Below are 25,377 nucleotides of genomic sequence, written 5' to 3'. Positions count from 1 at the left end.
TAAAAATATATATAATAATTATATTACCAATAATAATAATAATTATATTATATTTAATTAATATTTATTTATAAATATACTTACTTGTATAATTAACAATCTACTTATTTCTATTTAAAATTAATATTATGATACAATTTAAATTAATTATTATAAATTTAAAAGTTTAAATAATAATTTATATATTTTAAAATTATAATCTTAAATTTTCAATCATTAATAAAATACTAATTTAAAATCTTATCTAATTATATCCTAATATTTTCATATCAAATTTAGAACCATATATTAGTATGTTATTTTTTTTATCATCAATTAATTTATAAAAATAAAAAATTTAAGATGACAATTTTTAATAATATTTATTTTAAAATATTATAATGAATTAAATAAAATTTTAAAATATATTTTAATCATAAATAATTTTAAAATATATTTTAATCAAAAATATATTTTTGGTCAATACGATAACTAAAAGTATTATGATAAATAATTAAACTAAAAAAATTAAATCTTATAATGATTATTTTTTTAATGATGCTAAATTAAATATTCTAATTATTTTACAATAAATTAAAATGAAAAGATAATAAAATATGTTAATTGATGTTTCAAATATGTAACCTAAGAAATTTATTTACGGGTGAAGTTATCTACGAAAATTTCCGTAGATAACTTATCTACGAAATAATCCGTAGATAAGTTACCTACGGATATTTCCGTAGATAACTTATCTACAGAAAAATTCATAGATAAATTATCTATGGAAATTTTCATAGATAACTTATCTACAGAAATTTCCGTAGATAACTTATCTAATGACAAATTTTAATAATATTTATTTTAAAATATTATAATGAATTAACTAAAATTTTAAAATATATTTTAGTCAAAACTAATTTTAAAATATATTTTAATCTAACATATATTTTTTGGTCAATACAGTGACTAAAAGTATTATACTAAATAATTAAATTAAAAAATTAAATATTATAATTATTATTTTTTTAATGATGCTAAATTAAATATTCTAATTATTTTACAATAAATTAAAATCAAAAGATAATAAAATATGTTAACTGATGTTTCAAATAAAATGTATTACCTACGAAATTTATCTACGGGTAAAGTTATCTACAGAAATTTCCGTAGATAAGTTATCTACGGAAATTTTCGTAGATAACTTATCTACGAAAATTTTCGTAGATAACTTATCTACGAAAATTTTCGTAGATAACTTATCTACGGAAAAATCCGTAGATAAGTTACTTACGGATGTTTCCGTAGATAACTTATCTAATAACTTTTAAAAATATTTATTTTAAAATTATAATGAATTAACTAAATTTTAAAATATATTTTAATCAAAAATATATTTTTTGGTCGATACGGTGACTAAAAGTATTATAATAAATAATTAAATTTTAAGAAAATTAAATCTTATAATGATTATTTTTTTAATGATGCTAAATTAAATATTTTAATTATTTTACAATAAATTAAAATGAAACGATAATAAAATATGTTAATTGATATTGCAAATAAAATGTTTTACCTACGAAATTTATCTATGGGTAAAGTTATCTAGGAAATTTTCGTAGATAAATTATCTACGGAAAAATCCGTAGATAAGTTATCTACAGAAATTTCCGTAGATAAGTTATCTACGGAAAATTCCGTAGATAACTTATCTACGAAAAAATCCGTAGATAAGTTACCTACGGAAAAATCCGTAGATAACTTATCAAATAACAATTTTAAAAATATTTATTTTAAAATATTATAATGAATTAACTAAATTTTAAAATATATTTTAATCAAAAATATATTTTTTGGTTGATACGGTGACTAAAAGTATTATAATAAATAATTAAATTTTAAAAAAATTAAATCTTATAATGATTATTTTTTTAATGATGCTAAATTAAATATTTTAATTATTTTACAATAAATTAAAATGAAACGATAATAAAATATGTTAATTGATATTTCAAATAAAATGTTTTACTTACGAAATTTATCTATAGGTGAAGTTATCTACAGAAATTTTCGTAGATAAAGTATCTACGAAAAAATCCGTAGATAAGTTATCTACGGAAATTTCCGTAGATAACTAAATATTATCTATGGAAATAATTCCGTAGGTAATATTCCGTAGATAACTAAAAATTATCTATGGAAAAAATTTCGTAGATAACTAAACATTATCTACGAAAAAAATTCCGTAGATAATATTCCGTAGATAATAATCATTTTTCTTGTAGTGAAGCAGAGACCTCACAAGGGTCTCACGCCCGACGCACACACTTTGTGCCCGACGCCACCCCAAGTAGAGACCCCCAAGGAGTCTCTATGCCCAGCGCGCGATCTGCCATACCAGCAACCCAAATTTTGGGCCACTATCTGATATCACGCCCAACGTGGTTCTCCCCATGCCCGACGTGATTCATCCAGAGACACCCTATTCTCAATCACACTCGGCGTGATTGGACCATGGTAGTCCCTGATGAATGCACGCCTGGTGCAATTTCAAACAGTCAACTTCAAAACTTTGAATTTTTTTTCAAAACCTGAAAATCAATCAACTCAAACACATGCAATCCATGAAATGAAATGCATAAATTTCATATAACTCCAAAACAACTGCAATTTCAACATGCAACCACTCAATGCATCAAAATCACCAAATTCCCAATTTTTCCCGAAACCTCGAAAAATTAGAATTTCCTCAAATCAATCAATGATTCTCAACATTCTTGCTCCAAATGAGTTCCTAAACTAACATACTACCAAGAAGTCTACAATCTAGCTTTCCTCACCTGAAGACTGGCTCAAAATGGCCAAGAAAAGGAAGGAGAAGAAGATTTTCCTCTGAACTCAACCCACGGGCTTCAATCCTCCAGAACCAGCTTCTCCCCCTGAATTTCAAGAAGGAAAGAAGAAATTAGTGACCTAGGGGAGAAGAAGATTCAAATAGAGAAGTTTGGGAGAGAAATGAGCTCACGGACCAGAGTCTTTCTCTCTAAAACCTCTCTCTAGGTTTCTTTGAAAATGAGCTTATGAGGCTTTGCTCTCAGAGAAAGCCTTAAATACCTTTCCCTCTAGTATCCATTAACCTTACACCAACTCACTACGTCACACTTAATGTGAGATTTTGCATTGAGTATCATAGTCAAGTAAACTCTTTTTCTAATTGAGTTGCTTGATTGCTTGATGAATGATTTGTATGTGGAAAGCTTGTTGTTTGAGTTATTTTATGGTTAAATGTCGATGAATAAATTGTAGGAATGTTGTATGATAAGGAGTTTTATATGTTGAATGTTGATAAGTTGTACGTTGGTGATTATGTGAGTTGTGAGTTGCTAGCTAGTTGGAAGGAGTTTTGTGTAGTTGTTTCATCCTTATATAGATGCGATTTAGTACATATTCTAGTACTTGTATGTATATGATCTTAAGTTAATTATTTTTCACTATTAGTAGTTGTGCCATTTATTGTAAGGACCATAACGAGTGGTTACATATATATTTTAAAATTAGCATTAGGAGCAAAAATAATAATTTTAGATTTTTCAGAGGTTGAAGTCAAAGAAAAAATATTTTATAAATATTAAAACCAAAATTTATTTATTTTACAAGGACAAAAACTATTTTTCTAAGACTGAAAATACAATGTTTATAAATTTTAAAAAGATAAAAAATATTATTTTTTTACAGAAATTAAAACCAAAATAAGTAAATATTACATCAACTAAAAACATATTTTAAAATAAGTATTGTTATAGCCTCCAAAAACAGAAGTCGAAAAACGCTCCAAATATTAAAAAATTATTATTTTTAATAAATTTATTATAAAATAATTATTTTATAATAAATTTATCAAAAAATATTAATTTTTTAATTGTTTGAACAATTTTTTGGTCTCGGAAGATACAACATTTTCCTAAAAATAAACTATCACTTTCAATGACAAAAGAAGGAAATAATTAATTTATAGAAAAAATACTGGTCCAAATATTGACATGTGTCCAATCAAGATATTATTTTAATTAGTTTAATTTATTACTACATTTCGGTATGAAGATTTACTTTTTATAATAAAAAAAAGATAAGAGAATAAAAAAGAGAGTACAAGATGAGAATGTGACAAAGAGAGATAAAAAAAAAATTAAAAATATACAAAGAGTTTCAATAAAATATGTAAAAAATGATATAATTCACTATGTTTTTCTTCATGTTTTTGGGTTTCATTTTTTAAATAGTGATAACTTAGACGAGGCAACAATTTCTAAAGAAAGATGACAGACACGTGCATTTTTTTTCGTTGTTGTTGTTGAGACCCAAGCGTGTTTGTTTCCAAGCAAATACAATTTGAAGTTGGAATATATGTTTAGAAGGATTTACATTTCACAACTTCCTTTGCTTCAATATCTCTCCCAGATGTAGTAGTTTTCCCTGCACTTGTTTAGGTAACTCATCTTCTTCAGATAACCCAATTTCAAGCCCTTCTACGTTAGCACTTGTTTTCTCTGCACAATAATATCTTGCTACGTTAGTACTAGAAACTGACTTTGGAAGGTAGAAACTGTCTTGTTTATAGATCTGCATGTTTAGATTAAAACAGGTGAGAGATCAAACCAATTTCTGATAAATTAATAGAGTTTAATCATATTGATTTAATAACATTCTGCAATCACATAGCCACATAGGATCAGCTATAATTTAGTATGCCAGGTGGCTGGTGTATTTGATGATAAAGCTGGCTATAAGGTTAACTCAAAAGGAGGTAAAATGGTTGAAAACAGTTTTCTTTCATCAAAAGGAGAAAATATTTGTAACAAGGAGAGGGACAGAGATTGGATAAGCATATTACAGACCTAGTACAAGCTAGTTTTGTTAATTAGTAGAAGTCATGTAGGAGTTAAGACACTTGTTTGGATAAGAGGAAATTGAAGGTGAATTTTATATCAAAGTTAAGTTGATACTGCTTTATGAAGCACTCCACAATCAAAGCAGATATATTCAGGCTCACGGAAACAGAAGAAACAAATGCTTAAAAATGATAAAAAGCATCTGGAGACAGTGGTGGCATGTTTGAGCGAAGAGGAACCTCAATGAAAGAACACTCTTTTTGTCCATTGGCTTTAGATGAAGAACCAAGACTTAGAAAACAGGCAATAAATATATACAAAAATAAAAGGTGTCGATCGATTAGTAATTATAGAAAAAGTGTTCATGGTTGAAATGTTACATAATTAAGCAAATGGTCAAAAATAAACTGGTAACATAAAGATCCTATATAGAGGAAATATTCTTTAATACAAAATAAGCAATCTCAAAAGAAAAAAAAAAATTTTAGTACCTTTAGGCAAAGTTTGGCAGAAACATTCTGATTGATAACACCTAGAGCGATAAGTGGAAGTGAAGTCAAGAAGGCATTGTAAAATGGCATGTACCAATCATTGTAAGCAGCTTGACCAGAGAAAGGAGCATATGCTTCAAAACCAAAATAGGGTAAATCTGAATGCAATGCTTTTATAGACAAAATAGCATATCTGCATAAAAAATAAAACAAGTTACCAGTGACAATATTGTGTGGATGAAGTTGCCTAAATTTTTATCTGAACTGGCCTAATGCAATTTAATGCATTCCAAGCACATGTAATGCTGTTAAAAAACAAACAGAAAATCATAAAATCATTTTCAGCAGGAGTTACAAACCAACACATGAAGGATTAAAAAATGAGAAAAAGGAAAAAAATTGAAATATTTTATAGTCTTCATTTCAGAATATTGAGGCAACTAAACTTGGGCAATGAAGGCATTGTGTGGCTGACACTAAAATAGATGGATGCAGGGTTTTACCATCATTCATATTCGCCTGTAACACTGGCCATGTAGTGACAACAAATGTTCCAGATAACAGAATTGAGGTATTGCAATTTGCAAAACAAGTTGCAATTACAACCTGTAGACAACAAATATTATTTTTGCAAGAAAGAAATCAGAATCTGGAATGCCGTCATTCAAATCCAACTAATTATTAGTTTATCATACATTCATTGGCATGTATGCGCAGAAAGAAAAAAAATACTAGAAAGATGCAGCAGAGAATCATGAATGACAATATGATTAGGTGACATTTATGTCTAAATATTAGTACTGGAGCTTCACTCATTAAACAAGTAATAAGCTGCAATGCTGCAACTCCTTAGAATAAATTGAATGCTCTGTAACTAATGACTAAAAATAATGTTATATGATTCCACTAAATTTCTAACCTTTCGACTTATTATCCTCTGTTGGGTTTAATTTTAGACATGACAAAATAAAAGGAAAAGAAGGAATTGTAAGGAAAATCGTGGGCCAGAATAATCAATTAGACTAACTTTATCAACATATTGTTGGTAATAGTTCTTACAATTACACATTAGACCTCGTTTAATAATATTTTCCAGCATTCCTCCTCTAGTTAATGCACAGATGTTATCACATTTAACTTGTTTCAGAGTTCATAAAAATGGCCCAACCAAAAAATTGAGTAAAAAGGATCAGCTAGCAAACCCAATTAAACAAGTACAGCCAACTTTGTTCTCACAAGGCTCAAATTTTCGCAGTTTTTAGGTGCAATCTATACAGCAGTTTGATTGTTATTAAACAACTTCATGAGGGTTTGTCAGCTGAACACACTTATTGTGAATATTCTTAAGGATAGGTGTTTATCCCAATTATAATCAGCCTGACAAATATTGCAGGATTAATCTAAGAAAAGAAGGAAAGAAAAGAGAAACATCTGATGAGAAAGTAGGTGAGCCATCCCTCCTTTAACGAATATTCACCAATTTAGGTGTAACAAGGAATTAAAACATTTGCAACAGACATGTTTTTATTTGAAAATCCACATAGATATTGTGAAGAATTAGCACCTATGAAGAATTGATGCATGTGCCATTTTGAACTTGTGGTTCATCTTAGTAAAATTTGAGGTTTTGAATGTGAGCAATCTTTCCCCAGTCTTCGCCTTCTGGTGTCTGGCAACGCTGGTTGAGCAATGGACAACTCTCAACTTCAAGGGTTGAAATGGATTTAGGAAGACCCTCCTCTGGTAAGTATTGGAGGTTAGGGCAGTCCCTAAACACCAATTTCTTAAGAGAGGAGAGGTGGCTGAGACCCTTGTAGTTCAGTTTTTTAAGAACTGGGCAATTCCATATTTCTAGAGAAGTAAGAGACAGTGGCAAAAAACCTTCATCAGGAAAGGACTCCACATCCACACGGTCAATACACAAGCATTGAAGAGTGGTGTTGGCTCCCAATGCCCCTTTCAATGAGGCCATAAGTTTGAAGCAACCATAGAGTTCCATGCTTCTTAAGTTTGGTGGCAAACCTCCATCTGTGATCATCTCCACTTTTGGGCAATCATCAATCCGTAGGTCAGTAAGAGATGGAAGTAGGATGTGCATGCCTTTAGACAATAATTTCAAATTCTTTGACCCCCAAATTGTAAATTTAGCTAGACAAGGTGCTGATAATCCTTCACTGGGGAATGACTCAAATTGAGGGCACCAAATAACTTTCAGATCCTTAAGATGAGTATGAGTGTGCTCCTGTGAAATCATTTGTAGATTATGACAATAGCTGAGTTGAAGTGAACATAGTTTTGGAAAGGAATCTAGAGGAAAGGTTGTTAGAGAGTCAGAGCCTGAGATCTCCAATGTTACAACGAAATCGTAGCAACATGTCATGGGAATTTTCATATTCGAGCAACGATAAATGCTAAGAGAAGTATTAGATACAGTGTGCCGATTCCTCTCGAGTGAAGCTTCCATGCTATGTCCACTAATAATGAGTCTTTCACATTTACGAAGAAGTACATTCTTTACTTGAAGTTGATCAGATAGCCCTTTCAGCTTGGGACATTCCACTATATGAAGAAATTGAAGACATGGAAAAACAACTTTACATTCCCATTCTTCCCATTCCTTCATATTGTAGAACTCTAATCTTTCCAAGGATGTAAATGAAGAAGAGTTACTCCCATAAAATTCAGCACCAATACTCACTATCCCATCAAGCCCTTTAATCCTCAGCTCCTTCAGAAATGGCAAAACTCCAAAGGGAGGCAAGAGAAAGCAATATTTACAGTCCACCATCCATAAGGACACCACATTCACATTCAATAACCAACTTGGAAATTGTATACCGCCATAGTTACGGATTGTCAAATTCTTCAAGTGTTTAGAAGGTTCTAGATTCTCAAGCACTTCCTTTTCTTTGCTTGGATCATCATGGACGTGGTTCCATTTCCATTCTAACTTTAGCCCCACAAGGTTCGTTTTATTTTTAAAATCTGCTGCTAATGCATGTATTGGATTCACAACATTTTGTAGCTCCTCGATTGATAGCTCTCCATGAAGATTGAGTCCTCCTAGCTGTTGGATACCAAACTCGCTACTTTTTCCAACACAAAATGAGCTCAATACTTGAAGATTCTTCAGTCTTCCCAAATGCCTTGGCATCTTTTTCAGGTAAGTATCTTTAAGTTCAAGGCAACGCAAATTGATAAGTTGATACAAATTCGAGGGCAGCTCCTCCAAATTATCACAATTGTTTAGCTTCAGAATTTGCAAGTTATACAGCGAACATGTTGAATCAGGTAGTTTTTTTATCTTAGTACTTGAAATGTCTAATGAACGGAGTTGTTTAAGTTTGCCTACAGAATCAGGCAACTCTCCAAGGTCAGAACAATCAAACAAAGATAAGACGCGCAAGGATTTAAAATTGGAGAACAACTCATGTAACAATATCTGACATTTCCATTCAGTATATCCCCTTAACCCTGTTGTTGGGATAAAGGTATGCAACCTTTTAGCATTATATGAACTTTCAAACCCGTAAAAAATTGGAACTACATTGATTACAAGTGAAAAATGACGGGTTATTTTTGGCATACTCTTTGTTTTATCAAGTCCAAACCTGAAACAAATGTCTCCACAGACATATTTTGCCAAATCATTGAGAAGGTCATGCATGACAAAACGCGTGTAGTTTGTGCAATATGATTGTTGTTGAAAGAAAGACCTAGATGATAAATCATCAAAATATTGCTCACCAACTTCTTCGGGACTCTTGCTTTGTTGAGGACATTGCAGAAAGTTTTCAGCCATCCACAACTGAATTAAATACTCCTTATTAAACTCGTAATCTTTGGGAAATAATGCACAATAAGTAAAACACCTCTTGAGATGAGAAGGAAGGTGAAGATAGCTCAAAAATAGAGCAGGGATAATTTTACTATCTTCTTTTGGTAAGTCCCATATCTTGCTTATTAAAACACTTTTCCATTCCGTAATAGATGATTTTGTACGTAAAAGACTTCCCATTGTTTTCAATGCCAGAGGCAATCCTTTACATTTTTCAACTATCTTTAGAGCAATTTCCTCCAACTCGGCATTCAACTGTGGGTCATTATCTTGGAATGCATGTTTAGCAAAAACTTCCCAGCAGTGTTCTTTTTGTAATTGCTTCAGCTGATGCACTCTACATGACCGCACAGTGGAAGCAACTTTTTCACTGCGTGTTGTGACAAGAATTTTACTTCCTGGAGCCCCATAATTAAGAGGAGTTTGTACAGCTTCCCATTTCTCTTGGTCTTCGTTCCAAACATCATCCATAACAAGAAGAAATCTCTTCCCTGACAATACTTCTTTCAATCTTCCATGAACTGTTTCTAGGTTTTTTTCGGTAGCTTCTTTTGATTTAGTGATTATCTCTAGAATTGCTCTTGTCAACTTCAAAACATCAAAATAATCCGAAACACAGACCCAAGCTTTGATATCAAATTTAGCCTCTTCCATCTTTGGGTCATTATATACATGTTGGACGAGCGTGGTCTTACCCACCCCACCCATGCCAACAATAGAAAATATTGTTAAGTGGTTATGATTGTCAGTTTCAGATGCAATCCAATTGAAGATAATTTCTTTGTCATCATCTCTGCCGTAAATAATGCTTTCAACCATCAATGATGTTGATAGCAATTTCTGTGACACTTTACTACCTGATCCATCACCAGAATAAGTAGCTTCTCTCAATCCTAGATAACTCCTTTGGTTCACAAGATCTTCCAGTTTCTCAAGGACTTCTTTCAACCTCGAGTCAATTTTCCTGTTAAATGAATTGAAAGTAGTATTGAAGAAATTGGGTACCTTGTGAAAAAAGGTTTGAGGTTGAGATTCAGCTTCCACTTGGCATCTGGCGAGTTCATAGTCTATTTCGTCCAAGAGATCCTCTGCATCATGCACAACATCTTTGACCTCAAAAAGCCAGTCTCTGACAAGTTGATTTTCAATCTGCTTTAGTTCTGCATCATCAACCACAGCAATGATGAATCGCAGCTTCACCTTCAACTTGTTCAGCAGCTTCTCATCAAGTTTCCTTCCACGAAAGAAGTCTGCAACTCGACGAGAAGCCAGCCTGTCAACTGCAGTTTGGAGGAAAGCAGAAAGAAGAGCACCACCAACAAATTCTGCTGCCATGGTAGGAATAGGAAAGGGAGTGGATGAATGGAAATCAGTAATTTAAATTGTATCTTATAGCAATGAATAACTGAGTGTACTGCGAGCTCATAGCGATGGCTTTACTTTGGGGTTAGTGAGCATACTTTTCTGTGATAGCCAGTCAACCAATAACTGTTGAGTCTTTCGGACAATAGAGAAATTCATGGCTGCATTCCATCAATGTATCACGAGTTTTGATTCCCTCATTCACAGTTTATGCTGTCTTGAATTTATATTGTTAGATTAAGATAAGATAAAATATGGGTCCTACGATATTCATCCAACAGTTCTAATTAGATGAATGCATGGATGTGTGTATGGCTTGACTGTAGAGAATTTACATCACTTTCTTTCACAGCTGTATTCCATGAATGAATGTCTCACAGTCAACCGATAAGAGTCTTGAGTGTGTGTCACATCTTTATTTTATTGGTCTAGCACTGTCATCAAATTGTTGTTGGATTTTCTACTGTTTCGAAAACTTCACGTAACTTAAACATATTAGGAGTGTGAATGATTTTGCTTTTATATTTAGGAAACAATACTATATCAGAATAAATAAATCACCTGTGAAATCTTCATTGGTATATTTCCCAAATTTCTAATATGAGTAATATTCAAAAAAAGGAAAAAAACTTTTCTTTATCAAATATAATATATGCATGCAATTTATTGTATGTATTAACATCCACCCTTTATTTACTTAATTGATTATAATGTAATAGATTTCATCTTAAAATCAGTTGGCTTTAAGCAAAATTATCTAACAGATGTATAAACCGCATTCGGAGGATTGAGGTAGGTGATATGAAACTTCTTAACACCCCTCTCCATAGATGCATGCCAAACTAGGTGATGTCCACCAGAATAGATAAACCAAGAAGAGGGAGGGGCTCTAGGCTCTAATACCAAATTAGATTTTATTGGGATTATGGAGATCTTACGAAATCGGGATTATTGAGATCTTGCTGAATCTTCTATTTTATAATTATTAATTTAGTATCTTCCATATTTACTATAATTATCTTGTCATATTTGTTAATATAGGATAGCAATCTGTACAGATTATATTTAGGAATAGTTACCTCGTAATTAACTAGAATTGAGGCAACAATTCCTGAACACTGTGTATACATATATATGTCTGGACAGCAATAAAGCAGAGCAAGAATTGCATCACGAATTCTTCTTTATAGATTTCATCTTAAAATCAATTGACTTTAAGTGAAATTGTCCAACAGATACATAAACCGCACCCCAAAAATTGAGGTAGGCGATATTGGACTTCTTAACACCCCCCTCCACAGATACTTGTCGAACCAAGCGATGCCTATTAGGATACACAAACTAAGAAAATGGATTCTAAGCTTTGATACCAAATTAGATTTCATCTTATTACCAATTGGTTTTAAGCAAAATTGTCCAACATGTACATAAACTGCACTCAAAGAATTGAGGCAGGCGATATGAGACTTCTTAACACAATGAAGTATTTAAGCCAGTTTAGTATGTTTAGTCTGTTAGTAATTTTAATGTGATCAAGATCAAGTATTTTGTTCATCATATGACAATGAAAATAGTCTTTTAGTTGACATTAATATATCATGACCCTTGTAGACAGAGTGAAATGTCCATCATGTTTTAAAAGTTGTTTATGAATATATATATATATATATATATATATATATATATATATATATATATATAAGGAGAGATCTGTTTATTCCAAGAGTAAGTCTACCTAGACTTATTCTGTTCAATAACTCATGTTCTACATCAACTTTCAATGATCCAACCGTTCAATTTAAAGTTCTTAATGCATAGAACAAATCTGCAAATTTTTAGAAAATTTGAAAATCATTTGATACTTTGTTTCATTAATTCAAATCAATGTATAAAATGATTTTATGATTATCCGTCAATTTGAACTAATGAAACAAAGTATCAAATAATTTTTAAATTTTTTAAAAATTTGCATATTTGATCTATGTATTAAGAACTTTAAATTGAACGGTTGGATCGTTGAAATTTGATGTAGAACATGAGTTATTGAACGGAGTAAGTCTATGTAGACTTACTCCTAGAGTAAACGGATCCCTCCTCTCTCTCTCTCTCTATATATATATATATATATGAGGAGACATCCATTTATTCTATGAGTAAGTCTACCTAAACTTACTCCGTTCAATAACTCATATTATATATCAAATTTCAACGATCTAACCTGTACCGGAAGGGTCCTATCGGTCACGTGGACCAACACGTGTCATTCTGTCAAACACCCACGCAAATTGAACCATGTCCACACGAACCTTGACGTCAACATCGGCTCGGCATACAACCGAGGGCTGAGAAGAGTTCGCTAGTAACCTCGGCTCGGTTGAAGACTGATAAGGATAGCACCACGATGCGTCTCCATATGCCACGTATCGGCTCGGCCAAATGCCGGTAGATCTTGAATAACCGAACAACTTCCTGTCAGCCCGGCTAACGGCCGAAGACACCCAACATTCCGAACGTTTACCCGTCGGCTCGGTAATGGGCCGAAGGATAAAGCAGGATTACGGCAATAACCACGATTAACAAGGACAAACACATGATTAAGACATAATCAGCCGATTAGCATCGTATTACCTAATTTGGTAAACCTCAGAAGAGGCCCATCAAAGGTAGTATAAATAGGTCATTTATATCGAGGTACGTCACTGTTCATTTTATTATCCTAGAGAATCGTGTTTGTCCTGACTTGAGCGTCGAAGTGCCTTTTGCAGGTACCTCCCCCTTCTCTGAAGTGTCAACCCGAAGCTCTCGTTCAGCCCTCCAGTTATTAGAAGATTACGAGTGTGCCCTCAAACAAGTACACAACCATTGAATTTAAAGTTCTTAATGCATAGATCAATTATGCAAATTTTAAAAAATTTGAAAACCATTTGATACTTTGTTTCGTTAATTCAAATTGACGAATAATCATAAAAATATTTTACACGTTAATTTGAATTAATGAAACGAAATATCAAATAGTTTTCAAATTTTTTAAAAATTTGCAAAATTGATCTATACATTAAAAACTTTAAATTCGACGGTTGAATTGTTTAAATTTGATGTAAAACAAGAATTATTAAACGGAGTAAGTCTAGGTAGACTTACACCTATAGTAAACAGATCCCTCCTTTCTCTCTCTCTCTCTCTCTCTCTCTATATATATATATATATATATATATATATATATATGTATGCATATATAGGGAGAGGAAGAGGAAGGATCCACTTATTCTAAGAGTAAGTTTTCTTAGACTTACTTCACTCAATAACTCATATTTTACATTAAATTTGAATGACCCAGTCGTTAAATAAAGAGTTCTTAATGTGTTGATTAAGTCTGCAAATTCTTAAAAAATTTGAAAATTAACTATTTGATATTTCGTTTCATTAATTCAAATTAATGAATAAACATAAAAATATTTTATACATTAATTTGAATTATTGAAATGGAGTATCAAATAGTTTTCAAATTTTTTAAATTTTGCAGACTTAATCTATACATTAAATTTTTTTAATTCAATAGTTGAATCATTAAAATTTAATGTAGAATATGAATTATTAAGTAGAATAAGTATAAATAAACTTACACTTTAAATAAGTAGATATTTCCTCATATATATATATATATATTGTAAGATAATATTGTAAGATATCTATTACATTTTTCATTAACAAACACAAGGTCCTTTTTTGGTACAACAGTTACACAATCTTTACCTAACTAATCTACATCAGGTGACTGCTACACAACTCCTGCCTCTGCTATCTTATAAACAAATGGAAAGCGAAGGAGGAAAAATAAAAAATTTAAAAAATTAAAAAAAAGCTATATGCAATGCTCACCACTTCAACGCCACTTCCCAACTCAACAAGAAACCAAATACAATTTCAACCTCTAAGAATGTATGTTTAGAAAAAATTTACATTTCACAACTCCCTTTGTTTCAATCCTCTCAGATGTAGTAGAAATAGGGTAGAAGCACACAAATAACCAAAAGATTACAATCTCTTCTGATTTAGTGATCAAGAAGAAGATGACTAAAGAACTAAGGACTCTGTTCATCATCCGAGAATCTGGGGCCAGCCAAAGAGGTTGCCTCTACTCCATTTAGATATGAAAAGGGATACTGTAGAGAACATAGTGTGATTAATTAAAAGAGGATCTCGAGTTCCAGTTAAATCATTTATTTAAATTCGAGGCCCAAAGGAAATCAATAGACATATCATGCATACATTAGCTTGGGAAATTTTTTAATCATATTGTTTGGGTTAAAAAATGTGAGAGATCAAACAAGTCATAGTTTAAACATATTAATTTATTGACATTCTGCAGTCACATAGGATCAGCTATAATTTGTTTATGCTTTCAAGAGAGGCCTAAGCACTCATTGTATCAAAGATTTATAATAGTGTAATAAAATTAAATGCAAAAAGCTTCCAAGGTCATATACCTTTGTTAGAGACTCCTTGTCCCTCCTTTTTTTCAAGGATATGGCATCTTGTGAATCAAGAATGATCACTATCTATTTCATATCTTGCTAAGTAAACTTACAAGCATACCTGTAAAAATAAAAATGTAAAGAAAACTAGCTTAAACTTTATGAAACTTAGAAACAGAATCCGGAACAAGGCTTTTTTTGGTTATGCCCTATGTTGAAACTTGATTTTTTTTTTCCTTTGCAAGCTTTTCAATACATTCAAGAACCTGTACTGTAATGTAAACAGAACAAACTTTATTAACTAATGAAGAATGTAACTAGTGGTGTTAATAACTGATTTTTTGGGATCATTTTTCCCTGATTTATGTGGCATATTTATGAAGCTTGAGTTTACTTTTTGTTGTCATAAACTTCTATAAAGTAATGTAAGTATGAACTAAGAAGAAAGAGTATGGGTAAGAAAACAAACTTACCTGACAAGCTAAAGCCTAAAGGAAGATGATGCCACCATAACTCCCACTGACTTAGTTTTCTCTACATAATGGATGCCACATGCCGGAAATTTTACACTTCACTGCCTCCTCTATTTTCTCTGTTTCCTAAATATAAGAAACACATTTGGTTGGAACTCAATTTGAATAGTGGATATTGAATACAAAAATTATTGCATGTTACGCAGAATATTAAAAAAAACTTAATATGCACAAAGAAAGTGGTTGATCCATCCTCCATAAACAAATATTCACTACATGGTTTTATTGTGATCAATATAGGGGAATGTATTTCAAAAGCTGCAGAGATATTGTGGAGAATTGGAACCTGATGAAGAGGTAGACATATGAGAGCAGTGCTTGCATGATTTCAAACTAGTGGTTCATCTTACTAGAACATATACAGGATTTTAATGTGAGCAATCTTTACTCAGTCTTTGCCTTCTGGTTTCTTGCAACGCTTTACAAGATTTGAAGACAGGTGTTGGCTCCCAAGGCCCCTTTCAATGAGGCAACAAGTTTGACACTTGAGAATTCCACACTCTCAAGATTTGATGGCAAAGCTCCATCTGAGAATATCTCCACTTGTGGACAATCCTCAATCCGTAGGTTATTAAGAGATGGAAGAAGGATATGCATGTCTTTACTCCCAAAGTTTTAAACCAAAAAATCTTCGAAAGTTGACACTTGTTGACAATCACACTAACTCTATAAAGTTTTTTTACACAGAGAATCAATTATATTTCTTAATAGTGCTATGTCAATTATTTATTTAATGAAATAAAAATAAAATAAGATAATTTAAAAAATAATTAGTTGTCAATATAAAATTTTTTATACTGATAATGTATAGATGGTTAACTCTTTTTTAACAGTAAAATATACATTTAATTAAATTTTTTCCTTTCCAAATTTATCCCTACTCCCACACCCCACACGACCGCATACATCAAAAAAGACTTTTGTTTCTGATCTAACTATCGAAGAAGCCTCTCTCATGGATGAATCAATTGCGAAATGCATAGGGATAATCAAAAGTGTTGAGTCTCATGTGATAATTAGGCCTACTGCTAGTGAGCTCTTAACTTCTATGTGGGTTGAATTTTAAATGATAAAAACAACTAAATTTTAAAATTTTAAATACCAGTTAAAACAAATACTTTAGTTAAATTAAAATTATTCACTAGTGTCAATTCTTTAATGATTCGGAGGATAAGTCCCGCACTTTATTTGGGAGGATACAACATTTCGCACTGTATATATGTTTATTTAGAAAATAAAAAATATATATTTTAAAAATAATAAAAATCGGATGATAGAAAATGATTCGTATTCGGAGTAATTGCAACGGTACACGTGCAAGATTTAGATTTAGGTCTTCTGAGAATACACTTTTAAAATATATATATATATATATATATATATATATATATATATATATATATATATATATATATATATATATATATATGTGTGTGTGTGTGCGCGTGTGAGAGAGAGTTAAATAAGTTAATAAATTTATATAATTAGACTTTTTTATATTATGATACATGTAAAAATTTGGATTATTAAAGTTTTTTTTAGTAATAATTATTCTTTAGTTTTTTTAACTTTTTTTTTTAAATTTTAAAAAATAAAATTTGTTTAGGATCCTAACTGAAATTATAATTAAAAAAATTGTTTATTTTTCTCAATTTCTTTGATGGTATTTAGTGATTCTTTATTTTAGATTTTCTATTTAAACTTTAAACTTTTTTATGAATTGATTGATTTAATAAGATTTTTTTTTTCTCTTTTACGTTTTTTCTCCTCATCGAAAATCGTATTTCTCTATCTTGACTATCTCCAACAACCATCTAACTATGTGGTTGGACAAGGATATAATAATGATAGAATTAATGTAACATATCACGTAACAACATTGCTAATCGAATAAAAAAAATGTATGATAAAGCTAATTTTTTAAACTTTGATAAATTGTTTATTTTGATGGTTTGTTACATGCATGAATAACAACTTTCATTCAATACAGTTAAATATGTTAATTATAAAATGAAAATTTAATATGATATTAGAAATAATAATTTAGCACCAACTAGACATACAATAACTAAAAACAAGTATTGTCGTTATTGACTCTTAATATGTATTTATTGATAAAAACAAGATATTTTTAAGTTGTAAAGTTGTGTTGATTTAAGTTAATCGTTTATGATGATATGTTATTTTCTTCCACAAGTTTACCCATGTTTTTTGATGTGTTGACTACTATGATCATACTTGATATGTGAGCAAGTAAGATTATGTTTGAAGGTGTGCTTTGTGGATGATTATGCTGGAGATGACACCTTTGTTTTGTTGAACTATTTTGATACATGTATGTGGAGACACATGCTTGACTAGTGCTAGTATTTTGTTGTATCCTATACATATAATTATTGCATGAATATTCAGGTATTGTTTGCATGATAACCTTACGCTAGTAGATGTCTATGCTTTTCACTGTATTGTAGTTATGTCGTATCAAGTGTGTGACTTATAAGATCGTTACACAAATAGTTCATCGACATTTTTTCCCTTTACAAATAATAAATATATAATAGAAAAAAAAAATTGTTAATGAAAAGTAACAACCTAACTCAAATAAATATTTGTTCTCCAAAAATATTTTATATTTTAAAGAAATGAGATTTTTTTATTTATATGAGATGTTAATAAGTGTCATTTTTGCTTAGAGTATTTAACTCCTTTAACACTTATTTAACTAGTTTTAAAAGGCCTCTAAAAAAACTAATTTTAAAAGGAATTTAAGTTTTTAAACACTAAAATATTGTAAGAATAAAAAGATGGGTAAATAGGTTAGTTTGTGAAGAGTTGATAGATTTTGGACTAATGAACCCTTATTTTTCATGCAGATTAGATCAAGTCTCAAGGCCTTCAAAATTTACAAAATCGCTCAGCCAATTTAGATGTACTCTGCAGATCAGAGACAGAGAGCAAGAATTTGTTGCAAAGAAAATCTGCTCAAACATTTGGAAATGCTTGAGCGGATTTGGTCTAGAGGAGAAAAAAATTTGGATCCAAAAAGGGCACAGGTCAAACTTTAGTTTAGTGTAACAATTATAACCAGATACATTCAAAGCTTAAATGAGAACCAAAATAATGAGCTTGCCATTCATTGGTATAAAGAACACAAGAATGCAAATTACCCAGTATGCATCATAGCATGACTTTGAAGATACAATCCTCCGTCATATTTTTTGTCAACAGAATAGGTTACTTTAACAGATATAGAATAAACATTTTCTAACCAGATTGAAAGATGTAAAGAACTAATTCCTACTTCCTGATTTGTTGCACTGCAATATGCTTTATATCAGAAAGTAATGCTTCCCACCAATATGGATGCCAGGGGAACTGTGACAATAGACACAAATAGAAAACCTACAACCCATTTCCAACTTCCCTCAACAAATCCAAATGAGGCAATATACCTATCAAAATGTTATTAGTATTTGTTAATAGGAGTATATATAGATCAAATAAGTTCTCACTTTGAAAGAAAAATAAAATAAAGCAACAGAAGTGTTAAGTCTCAATTATTCTCTTTTTGGACAAGACTTATTGAACAATTTCACTTATCCTTTGCACCATTGCATGATAATTGCTCTCTTTTTGATTCAATTTTGTGCAGATATAGCTAACCCAGAATTTAGCTAACAATATCCTAATACATCTCATTTTTGTGCAGGTATTGAGCTAGAGAATTAAGGATTAAAGATCCATAGGATTGGAAATCTAAGGAACTAAGGAGCAGAGAAGAGTGACTGCGCCGGGCGCAAGATGACCCGCACCGGGCTTGAACAAAACAGAGTACCTCACCTCTGCAAGTATATCTGCGCCGGGCGCGAGACTACCCACGCTGGGCGTGATCGAGACAGAGAGTAACTCAAACTCTCTGGAAGACATTGCGCCGGGCGTAAAAGGAAATTGCACCGGGCGTGTCCTGAGGCAGAGAGTGCTTAACTTCCCTCGAAGGTCCTGCACCGGGCGCAAAGACTTATGCGCCGGGCGTGTAACCCTAATCTGACTCTCCAAGCTCGTATTTGAAAAAAATTTTGAGGGCTTCTTCCTCATTCACACATTGGACGCGTTTTAGGAGCTGTGGAAGGAATTTCCGGAGCTTGGGGCCGTTCGTGTGTGGGTCTTTCCTTCGGTTCTTCATTTCTCTCTTCCATCTCTATTTTTGCTTTACCCTCATTGTTTTGAGTGGTTCTACCCATTGATTTGTTGGGTTAGATGTAACCAACGAATTCTATTGTAATCCTTACGTTTTAATGATATATATACATGTTGTTTCATTCATTGTTGTGTATGTTTCGATTCTTAATGCTTGCTTTGGATTGATTCTCCTTGCATGATATAGGTTCCATTGGGTATTGGAAAATAACCTTTGAAACTAGCTCTGAGACAAATGCCTAGTGAGAAATGTATCTAGGAATGGAACTTGACCCATTAGTAGTCTTAAACCCTAGTCCGTAATGCGGGTGTAGATATTGGATACTCAAGGAATTGATATTCAATATCCGCACCTAGGCTCTTGCTCTAAGGGATTAGGTTTGAGTAAACTTATGGGTTGACTAAGCAATGTATGTAACAAGAGATTAAGGATTCATTAGTGTGACGTTCGGTGATATCTAACCCCACAATCTCACAAAATCATAATACCATTTCTACCCTTTTCCACTCAACCAAATATTTTTATAATTAACATTCCACTAGTCATACTCTTCAATTCACATTTACATGACAAACTACAAAATTGGAATTATTCTTTAGTCACGAATAGTCAATAAATGCTTATTTTACCTACTAACCCCTGTGGATGCGATAATTTTACTACTTGAACGGCCGTATACTTGCCGTGTTTGAGTTCGTTAATAGAACAAAAGTGATTTAAAGTGATAAAAAAAGTATTTCAACAAAAATCTCAACAAGTTTTTGGCGCCGTTGCCGGGAATTAGCAAGGCAATTTAGTATTTATAGCTATTTGTGACTTGTTATTGTTATTTTTATGTTAGCAATGAATTCTTGGAGCTAACCTGTGCACTCTAGTCTTTCGCTTTTTCTTGTATGCAAGGTACTATTCGAACTAGATTGACTAATCTTTCTGAGCCGTTGTTGAGCAATCATGAGGTTGAACACAAGGCAAGGAGGAACAATAGCAACATGAGGAAAATGAGAATTAGAGCAATTCAAGTTGGTCACAGTCAGGCTCGGGACAGTAAACAAGCGCTTCCTAGGAGGCAACCCAGAGATCTGAACTTTGTTTATGTGTTTCTCATCCCATTCGTGTTTTAGATTTCAGAACTAATGTTTGTTATGCATAGTTGTTTTATGTTATATGTTGTTTTGTGTTATATGTTGTTTTGTGTTATATGTTAATTGTTAGAATCATGCTTGAGTGGGTAAATATAGGGTATCTATTGTTTGGAGTGTGAGGAATGAGGCAACTCTGTTTCTAGGTGGAGATAAGGCCTTCTCTTAAAGGAAACTTAGGCAAATTGACCATATAAGTGGCTACACGCCGAGCGTAACTCTTTTGTGCCTGGCCAAGTATTCAATTTTTGGTCTCTGAAACCACCACGCCAGGCGCGCTTAATTCACGCCTGGCGCGATATCAAATTTAGAACCTCTCGGACTTTTACTGATACTAAGCCTGACGCATCTGTTTTGCGCCCGGCGCATCTGTTTTGTGCCCGGCGCACAACATCCCTGACACCCAATATTTATCTATTTTCAATCATGTTTCTTTATGTTCTGTTTGTGTGCTTTATGTTGCATTGTCATAGTCCATTTCCGTGTGCATCCATGTTGTGCTTAATTTTGGTCTAAGGATATTCTCCATTTTGTTATAGTTGCTTGGTCATCACTGTGTATACTTTTTTTTTGTGCTCACCAATTTTCATGATTACACTTCGTGACCACTCCCAGTTACCAGTTCCTCTCTACCGCGAACTTTCATGCATATACTGGTTGGCCTGGGGACCAGACCCCTAAGTTTGGGGTAGTGAAGCTGCTGATGCTGATGGCGTTAATGATGGTGGAGCAGCTGCTGATGATGATGACCAGGCTTTGTAGATGGATGTAGATGGAGCCTGCCTTAGTCCATTTTTATGTTTTCGTTGCAGTTTATTTTTCTGTCTTTTATTTGTAGTTGTTTAACTGTTCTTGTTTCAGAACTCTTTTATATTTAGTGTCTTTTTAGTGATTACTCTGTTGGTTCTTTTTGTGAATATTCTGCTTTAGCACGGTTTTTAATCTAGATGATACTTGCTTTGCTTGTGGTCGATTCTAGATTGTGGTTTGCTTGATGTTTGTGGTGCGTGTACCTTAGACATTTTCAAGTCACGTTAGATCTTTAGTTCATGACTAGTTGCATACGGGTTTCAATGTTGATCATAGAATTGAGCTGAGTTTGATAATTTGTGGATGCATAACCGGGTGAGGTTTGAGCCTAAATACTGATGAGTGAACTACGCTTAAGTCGCATGATAGACTTTGCTTGAGTTTCCCTGGTGGTTTGCTTATGTTGTGCACTTATATGATCAAGGCATTCATATTTCCTTATTTTGTTAACCATCTAAGTCAAAAAGTCATCTCCACTTTTCACTTGACCCATAGTTTCCTAAGCCTAAACACCACACCTTCCAATTATCCCAAATTGTGAAAAAAATTAACCATAACCTTTGCTTTGGTTAAGAGAGCAAATTGATGACATCAAACAAGTTTGGGGAAGTTAAAGAATGAGGAATTTTGGGAAGAAAAAAATATGTGGTCAGCCATTCAAAAAAAAAAAAAGCAAAACAAAAACAAAAATATTAAGATGCAAAAGTGTAAATATGCATCACATAAAGGCTATGGCTTGGATCCGGTTAAGGGCATGTGCCAAAATGTTGTATTGGGGTATGGAGAGGGATATCATTGTAGAGATCTTAATTGCTCTCTTAAGCCATAGCATCTTCAAACCTTGAAAAATCATGAGATTGCGACTGCTTAACCCAAATTGCCCTAATAAAGACCTTGTGATAAGTGCTTGCATTTGCTTTACCATTGGTTCTATTAGGAAACGAAGAGCAAAGTTGAATTATGTGGCGTGAGTAGTAGACTTGAGAGAAACACTCACCATGATACACTAGTGTGCATAGAGAGAAATACTTTCCTAGTGAGGATGCATACACAGATAGTCATTAACTTTTCTTAGCTCTTTGATCTCTTTTGAAACCTTTGTTTGCACCTTGTCATGTTCCATTGCAATAATTATGACTGAAATTTCATCTAAGGTTCATGCTTGCGAAAAGAAAATCCAAGTGAACTAGGATTTAGGAATTTGACATACATGCATTGCTTGTTATCGGTTAGATTAATTACTTGTTGCTTGAGGGCAAGCAAGGTTCTAAGTTTGGAGGAGTTGTTAAGTCTCAATTATACTCTTTTTGGACAAGACTTATTGAACAATTCCACTCATCCTTTACACCATTGCATGATAATTGCTCTCTTTTTGATTCATTTTTGTGCAGATATAGCTAACCCAGAATTTAGCTAACAATATCCTAATACACCCCATTTTTGTGCAGGTATTGAGCTAGAGAATTGAGGATTGAAGATCCATAGGATTGGAAATCTAAGGAGCTAAGGGCAGAGAAGACTGACTGCGCCGGGTGCAAGATGACCCGCGCCGGGCTTGAGCAAAACAGAGTGTCTCACCTCTGCAAGTATATCTGTGCCGGGTGCGAGACTACCCACGCTGGGCGTGATCGAGACAGAGAGTAACTCAAACTCTCTGGAAGACATTGCGTCGGGCGTAAAAGAAAATTGCGCCGGGCGTATCCTGAGGCACAGAGTGCTTAACTTCCCTCAAAGGCCCTGCACCGGGCGCAAAGACTTATACGCCGGGCGTGTAACCCTAATCTGACTCCCTAAGCTCGTATTTGAAGAAATATTTGAGGGCTTCTTCCTCATTCACACATTGGACGCGTTTTAGGAGCTGTGGAAGGGATTCCCGGAGCTCGGGGCCGTTCATGTGTGGGTCTTTCCTTCGGTTCTTCATTTCTCTCTTCCATCTCTATTTTTGTTTTACCCTCATTGTTTTGAGTGGTTTTACCCATTGTTTTGTGGGGTTAGATGTAACCAACGAATTCTATTGTAATCCTTACGTTTTAATGAAATATATACATGTTGTTTCATTAATTGTGTATGTTTCGATTCTTAATGCTTGCTTTGGATTGATTCTCCTTGCATGATATAGGTTCCATTGGGTATTGGAAAATAACATTTGAAACTAGCTCTGAGACAAATGCCTAGTGGAAAATGTATCTAGGAATGGAGTTTGGCCCATTAGTAGTCTTAAACCCTAGTCCGTAATGCGGGTGTAGATATTGGATACTCAAGGAATTGATATTGAATATCCACACCTAAGCTCTTGCTCTAAGGGATTAGGTTTGAGTAAACTTATGGGTTGACTAAGCAATGTATCTAACAAGAGATTAAGGATTCATTAGTGTGACGTTCGGTGATATCTAACCCCACAATCTCACAAAATCATAATACCATTTCTACCCTTTTCCACTCACAACCAAATATTTTTATAATTAACATTCCAGTAGTCATACTCTTCGATTCACATTTACATGACAAACTACAAAATTGAAATTATTCTTTAGTCACGAATAGTCAATAAATACTTATTTTACCTACTAATCCTTGTAGATACGATAATTTTACTACTTGAACGGCCAGTATACTTGCCGTGTTTGAGTCCGTTGATAGAACAGAAGTGATTTAAAGTGATAACAAAAGTATTTCAACAGATATAGAATAAACATTTTCCAACTTCCCTCCATAAATCCAAATGAGGCAATATAACTGTCAAAATGTTATTAGTATTTGTTAATAAGAGTATATATAGATCAAATAAGTTCTCACTTTGAAGGAAAAATAAAATAAAGCAACAGAAGTCAACTGAAAACCAATGGAAGCCAAAAGTACACAAAAGAAAAAGGCTATTACAAATGAAGCACAATAGGACTTTTAAGGATCAACTGAGGCTTCAGTTACATGGAGTGATGTGTACTTTGGTGCAACTTCCACTCATTTATTATAAGTGTCTTGTCTTCATTATATTTATCTTTTCTCTTTTTAATCCTCACAAATAATTCTCTCATTCAAGTCCCTTGTCTTCATTTGTAAGGAACACAATCTTATAAAAGGATAAGGAAAATTAAAGGAGAACAACAATATGTGTAGAGTGATAGAAATATATGTGTGGGTGAACATTAAATCTTTAGAAGAAAAACTTTGAAAACAAGATGGATGCAAGGTATACGACCGTCGATATTCACCTATAACACCATCAACACTTGCGAAGTACCAACAACAAAACGCTCCAGAAAACAGAATTGAGCCTTCGAAAAATCACTTGTTTTACTGCCTGTAGACAACAAATATTATTTGAAAAGAAATCAGAAGCTAGAACACACTAATTAAAACCTTATTGATGATTAGTTTATCATACATCCATTGGCATGTACATGCAGAAAGAAAAAGGTTCTAGAAAATGCAGGGGAGAATCAATAATGCCAAATTGCCAATATGATTAGGTAACAGAGTTATGTCTAAAATTAGTACAGAAGCTTCACATATTAAAAAAGTAATATGCAACAACTTAGTTGACTATATCTAGATACAGAGAATATCTGTTATTTATATCACATACAAATTAAAATTGCACACCCATAATACTCTATCTTTTTGTTTGCGAGAAGAATGGCAACATATGACAGAAGCACAATT

The 25,377-nt window shown here is 32.7% G+C and overlaps 1 protein-coding gene across 1 annotated transcript; it reads right to left on the bottom strand.

Annotated features, from left to right (window-relative positions):
- Positions 1 to 6,968: 6,968 nt before the first annotated feature.
- LOC145955222 (putative disease resistance RPP13-like protein 1) lies at positions 6,969 to 10,532 on the bottom strand. Its single transcript, XM_083069932.1, has 2 exons — positions 7,535 to 10,532; positions 6,969 to 7,459 (listed from the first exon to the last, which is right to left on the bottom strand). The coding sequence occupies exons 1-2, from the start codon at positions 10,530 to 10,532 to the stop codon at positions 6,969 to 6,971; spliced, it is 3,489 nt and encodes a 1,162-aa protein (XP_082926058.1).
- Positions 10,533 to 25,377: the final 14,845 nt, after the last annotated feature.

This window comes from Cajanus cajan, chromosome 2, assembly GCF_000230855.2.
Source record: "Cajanus cajan strain Asha chromosome 2, NIPB_CcT2T_4, whole genome shotgun sequence".
In the NCBI taxonomy this organism is placed as follows: domain Eukaryota; kingdom Viridiplantae; phylum Streptophyta; class Magnoliopsida; order Fabales; family Fabaceae; genus Cajanus; species Cajanus cajan.
This window is presented reverse-complemented; position numbering and strand designations above follow the sequence as displayed.

Bases quoted from the DNA above. Each gene is read 5' to 3' on its own strand.
- LOC145955222 (XM_083069932.1), bottom strand. From the start codon at position 10,532: ATGGCAGCAGAATTTGTTGGTGGTGCTCTTCTTTCTGCTTTCCTCCAA. The intron at 7,460-7,534 runs GTGAAGGATTAT...TATTGTCTAAAG, and splicing joins TCAATTTGAGTCATTCCCCA to GCATGCACATCCTACTTCCA.